We start from the raw sequence: 6,000 nt of genomic DNA, 5'->3' as shown, positions 1-6,000 counted from the left end.
CATGTTTGGGTACAAAAGAACTAGAAAAGAACTAGAAGTGGAACAAAATACTACTACTACTACTACAATCTAAAACTACGTGGGTGTAGCAGCTGATACAATAGGTACCCGGTAAACTGGATGTAACATTGTGTGAAACAAAGATGGAAGAAAGAAAGAAAGAAAGAGAGAGAGAGAGAGAGAGAGAGAGAGAGAGAGAGAGAGAGAGAGAGAGAGATGGGGAAAGGGCGCGATCAGCCCCCCGCTGACTACCCGAGGAATAGACCCTCAATACATCAGATGTGTGAGTCTATGACTATTGAAGTGGGTACCCCACTGGTCCCATATATAGGTGCCCAAGGAGTGCATGGCAAAGCCCCCACGACCCAGCATAAAAAAGGAAATATGAAGGGTGCCCGGACAGTGCAGTCTAAGTGCATATGCAAAGGGTGGCCAACCTGGAGGCACACTAGCCGTACATGCATGCCCTAGACCTATGAAGCAGCAGGGTGGTGTAAATCTAACATTAAGTATGCCCAATCCTTGTGAGGCCCCCATTTCCATCAGATATTTCTCGTACTCAGTGTACTCATCCTGTGAGCGTCTGGCAAGCCCCATATCACTGGTATCTAGCTCTTTCAAGATCTCATTCGAGGTATCATAAAAAATTGTCTCATGGTTTCTCGTGTGGGCATTAAAGTTCCCCAAAAAGATGATGTCACCATCTTTGGAAAACTCCCATATGTCCTCATCTAATACAGAGAAAGGGGACTGTTTTGTAGGTGTGGCATACACTGATGTGCTAGGGGCAAAGTAACATATAGCAATGTACAAGAATCTGCCCGTTTCAGCCCTCAATCTCACCCATATGTCCTCCCATATGTCCTCCCATATGTCCTCATCTAATACAGAGAAAGGGGACTGTCTTGTAGGTGTGGCATACACTGATGTGCTAGGGGCAAAGTAACATATAGCAATGTACAAGAATCTGCCCGTTTCGCCTAATCATCTCTCCGAACAATGTGCACAAGTGGCTGTAATTTTTCTTTGGATAGAACTCCTCCTGATTCTGCCCCTGTGCTCTGATCTCATCTCTGCTCAGCAAGTAGTCTCCCACCTATGTGATTATATCTCGTCACATGTGACATAAGCTGTCCCGGCGTCTGGTGTGTCTCTAAGTAAAGGACGATGTCTCTCCCGTAAAGTTCTCCTCAAATGCCCCTACATCAAGACGAAGTGACCCATTACAATGTAAGGTGTGAGCTTTGTCCTAGAGTCCTAGAATATGAGTCAAGGAGAGAAGAGTGGATTTATCCCACATGCAGTGGTGCAAGGCTGTAGAGCTACTTAAAGCTCATTTCATGAATGAATAAAACAAGTCTATTTTGCATTACATCTCCCTTGTTTATGGTGAGCTTGTGATGGCTTAGCAAATACTCAATGAAACCGGCCCATAGGGCAGTGGACTTTGGCTTTCACCCGAAACTTTACTTGAACTTCAAGGGACAAAGGAACTTCACAAATAAACCTGTGAGACTGGAATTCAACACTTCAAGACATTTCAGGACTTGGTAGCTAGAGCGGTACCAAGCAGACAACGACTCCCTGTAGGCCCCAAAGACTAGCGCCCCTTTTGGTATTTCTTTATTCTTATTAAACTTGAGAAAACCTGTAAACTTCTACAATTAGACACGTCTGAGGCTCTTCTTCCTCCTGTTTTGTGATTTGGTTATCGTATATTTATTTTCAGCAAGCAGGTCTCTCCCTTTTTGACCTTGTGCAGTGTACCCTCTTGCTAGGAGCGCTCTAGCCCCATTGGGCAAATTCAAAATACAAATAGAAGGATTTTTTTTTCATAGGCCATCCATCACGCTGGCATGATTGATTGCATCTATTGATGCATCACCCTCCTCCACTGTTCAATATGACAAGGATAGTGTTGATTTGATTTTCTTTCATAACTTCATATGCAAGGGATCATGTGCTGCATCCATCCCTCGAATCCAGCCATTTTTGTACTCTTGGGCCTGTTGAGTGTTAAGGGTCATAAAAATCACAATCTGCTACTATAGCTTTGTCGACATGATTCAATATGAAACACAAAAAGGTCAGCCGCACACCGTCTCTTTCATGAAGCTACGTGCTCTATTGATAACATGATGGGCAACATAGGAGGACAGAAATGATCTGCGGCATTTGCATTGATGACGAAAATATTTACTGCAGGTCAGATTGTTCAAGGCTTACTCAACAGAAGTCCCTAGCATTTTGAGTGACCAAGTTCAGTCTTTCAAGCTGAAGCATGAGTCTATGTTAGTGCCCACAATGAACTACATTATGTACCAATTTGTGCTAAGTCCGTTGACTTGGTCGGCCCTTTGAATTCATCTCCATTCAAACAGCAGAAAGACAGTAGAGAGCAAAACTCTTGTACTGAGTACTGTCTTCCATAATTTCAAACCGAGACCAAAAATCATCATATTACAAAAAGCAAAGAATCTTAAAGCTTAAAAAATGTACAAAACTGTATTTAGCAACCAAAACTATGCGTTAAGATACAAGAGTGGTGTAAGTTTGAACCAAAGAAGGTCAGAAACTTCTCAAATATTGTAACCTCCATGTGCCCTGGAATTCTCTTGCTGCAGTACAAAAAATGCTTTACAAAAAAGCATGTTTCTCCAGCACTTTCAATATTTCCGTTTGATCATTGAGCTTTGCAACATCCAATGGTGTCTTGCCGTCAAGATTTTGCAATGTTCTGCAACAAAACTAGTGTTACATTGAGGACAATAAGGAGCATTAGTCTGACCCCAAACTAAAGTCTATCCATCAAAGAAGCCTCCTATTTTCTGCTTAAAGCTGAAGATGAACTTGATCACTTACACTGCAGCTCCACATTTTAGTAGGAGTTCCACACATTCTTGCTTTCCATAACCAGAAGCATAGTGAAGAGCTGTATTATTGTTTCTATCTCGAGAGTCCACAGGTACTCCGGCTTCCAAAAGTGCTTCAGCACATTCTACCTGCCACAATCACACAGGAGAAATGACGCATCATAACTGGTCCACTCGAGAGCATTAAAAGTAATGACACAGTATGAGAAGAATTTTCCACCTCTTGGAACTGATAAATATATTTGTGATTGATATTCATTGTATATTTTAGGAATCTTGGGATTACACCTCTGTGATGCTCTGCATATTTTGTATACTGATCTTGGGGACTGTGCCCTTGAGATGTTCCTTTTAAGATAAGATTCTTTTCTTTCGAGAGAGAGAATGAAATGTTATATTAACGTCTTCAAAAGGCCAAAGTGACCTATGAGACCAGAAAGTTACAATGTGGTGGATCTGATACAAAGTCAGAGTAACAAGAGTAACAAGATGACAGAATGACAGAATGACAAAATGACAAAATAAAATACTATGGAATCCTAAACTGCTAGGTGTGAACTAAGCAGCTAAACAGCTAGCTGGGCTAGCTAGATCACAGGAGATCCAGCATCGGTCGTTGGTGGATCTCATCAATCTCCTCCATGGTAAGTAGTCCGACCGGGCATCGTGCATGTCGAGCCAAAGTGATTTGAATCCTCTGATGCAGCCTCCGTCGATGCTGTGTAGTCCTCTGTAGTTGTGGGCGTCTGGATCTCCCCAGCTTAGTTTCTCTCGGTTGATCAGTGTGCCTCTAGTGAAAGGCGACGAGCTCTACTGTGGTAGTAACTCCTCCGGGTGTCCAGTGGCAGCTCTAAAGAAGTCTGTGATCTGTCTCTGAGACTGGCTAATCTCTCCTCTCATCAGGCTCTCTCTATGTCTGCGCAGCTTGAGCAAAAACAAACCCAGGCATCTCTGATCCTCGTACTGCATGACTCTAGAGAATGGTCCAAAGCCCTCTCTGAACAAGCAATGAAAGCGGCCTCGTATCTCGTAGTAAACGGGGCAGTGGCATGTGTAGTGCAACTCTGTCTCAGGCTTGATGTCACACAGGAGGCATGTCTTGGCCTCTGCTGGTACTCTGATGTATCTCCTAGTCTCGATCCGCAGCTGGTGTGAAGATGTGCGTATCTGGCCAATAGCACATCGTATCCCATGAGACAAGTGGGTGTCCATGTATCTGGGCCTCGTCACAAAACCATCCTCCGTAAGCTGGAGGAGATGCTCTCTCTAGAAAGCCATCTTCGTGCCCAGCTCCAGTGCTGGTTGTATCCATGTCCTCTTGGTGTCTAACTGAGTCAAGTCCTTGCGAATGAGCTTGGTGATCTCGGACTGTGTAAGAGTCAGAGAGGGCACATCCAGTGAGTATTGGAAGGGAGGCAATCTGTCTATGCTGAACCCATGCACCTCAACCACTAGTGGGGGGGCAGCTAGCTCTGCTCGTACAATAGTACGTGGTACTGGAGCCTTGGCTCTAATGAGCCGCGAGATCATAGAGACCAGAGGCTTCTCCATGTCCCCCCATCCATCATTGCGGCCTGTCCTCCCCTGATGATCCAATGAAGGTCCCCAAATCTCAGCTCCATAAAGCAATGCAGAAGCCACCAAAGTGTCAAAGAGCCAGAGCTTCGTCCAAGGCTCCTGAAATTGAACCTGTGAACACATCCTTTCCGATCTACCCAATGCTGCATGGGCTCTGGTCAATCTAGTCTCTGCTGCCCTCCTCAATGAAAATGCTGGCCCACTAAAAACCACTCCAAGGTAAGTGTAAGCATCTGTATACTCCACCTTCTCCTGGCCGTATGTGAATGCGGGCGCTGACCTCCTGATCCACTGTGGGGTGGTATTAAATACCATGACCTTGGTTTTACCAAGGTTGACGGACAAACCACTTTCCTGGGCAAACCTATGCAAAGCATCCAAGTGACGTTGCATCCCCTCCGGAGAGTCGGAGATCAACACAATATCATCAACATATAACAATAGGGGAATCCATGTCCCTGCCAGCTGTGCACCTCTATCACCATCTCTCTCAATGTAGTCAGAAACCTCATCCACATACATACCAAATAGAGTAGGAGAGAGCGGGCAGCCCTGCTTCACCCCAATAGTGGAGTAAACCGGTGTGGATAGACCCTCTAGGGTGCGACATGCCCCACTACTGACCTGTATAATGCCATGACCCCCCAAATGTGCTCTGTGGGTACTCCCATCTGCTGTAATCTGCGCATGAATCTAGCTCTGGGCACTGTGTCAAATGCTTTGCGGAAATCCACAAAGGTACAATAGATCCGTCTGCCACGCGATCTGCCCTCCTCAATGATGGCTCTGAGTATCAAGATATGGTCAAGAGTAGAAAAACCCCTCCTGAAACCTGCCTGCTCGGCTGCGCGTATCCCTCACTCTTTGCCCATCTACTCAGTTGCTCCTCAAGAATAGATGTGTACAACCGTGCCAATGTGTGTCCAATCATGATAGTGCGATAATTCCCAGGCTCCATAGGGTCTCCCGACTTGAAGATAGGTACAATAGTAGATAGGCTCCAAGTATCAGGCAAGCCCTCACACATGGCATGGTTAAACATAACTGCTAGAAGTTCTGCTAGTAAATCTCTAGCATGCGTAAAATGCTCAGCCACTAAGCCATCATGATCATATGCTCTCCCAGTCCTCATCCTGTCAATGGCCTTCCTCACCATCTCAGCGGTGAAAAAAGCATGTGTGTGGACATGGATCGCGGGGGTCGGGAAGGGGGGGCTGCTCAGGAACTGTGTACAGAGATGATGCATACTGGCTCCAGACCTCTGTAGAAGTGATGGCGGGGGGGGGGGAGTGCTCATGAAAGAGCCTCCATGCCTCACGTGAGTCCTGACTCAAGAATAGCTGGTATAGATCCTGCTCTAGGCGAGCCAAAAATGCCCTCTTCTTCCGCTGCACTAGGCTCGGAAGTCAATCTGTGACTGTTTGTGAGTGATGTCCCCCAAAAGCACCTCCCTCTGAAGTCTCTCTCTAGCGTCCCGACATTCCTCATCATACCAACTGTTCTGGGGCATGCTCTCCAAACGGTGTCTCTGCTCAGGCTGGGTATGTGG

At 45.8% G+C, this 6,000-nt stretch overlaps 1 protein-coding gene across 2 annotated transcripts in view; it reads right to left on the bottom strand.

The window, feature by feature from the left end:
* Positions 1-2,394: 2,394 nt before the first annotated feature.
* LOC147443296 (ankyrin repeat domain-containing protein 2A-like) overlaps positions 2,395-6,000 on the bottom strand; it is a 182,234-nt gene continuing 178,628 nt past the window's right edge. Inside the window, exons 7-8 of one of the 2 annotated variants that reach the window (XM_086529196.1) lie at positions 2,863-3,002; positions 2,395-2,748 (exon numbers count right to left, since the gene is read on the bottom strand). In XM_086529196.1, coding sequence (XP_086385322.1) covers positions 2,667-2,748; positions 2,863-3,002 — 222 coding nt within the window. In that variant the 3' untranslated portion in view covers positions 2,395-2,666. The remainder of the gene's footprint in view (positions 2,749-2,862; positions 3,003-6,000) is intronic. The other variant, XM_086529195.1, reaches the window with a different exon arrangement.

This window comes from Adiantum capillus-veneris, chromosome 14 (assembly GCF_014529385.1).
Source record: "Adiantum capillus-veneris isolate H3 chromosome 14, ASM1452938v2, whole genome shotgun sequence".
Classification (NCBI taxonomy): Eukaryota; Viridiplantae; Streptophyta; class Polypodiopsida; order Polypodiales; family Pteridaceae; genus Adiantum; species Adiantum capillus-veneris.
This window is presented reverse-complemented; position numbering and strand designations above follow the sequence as displayed.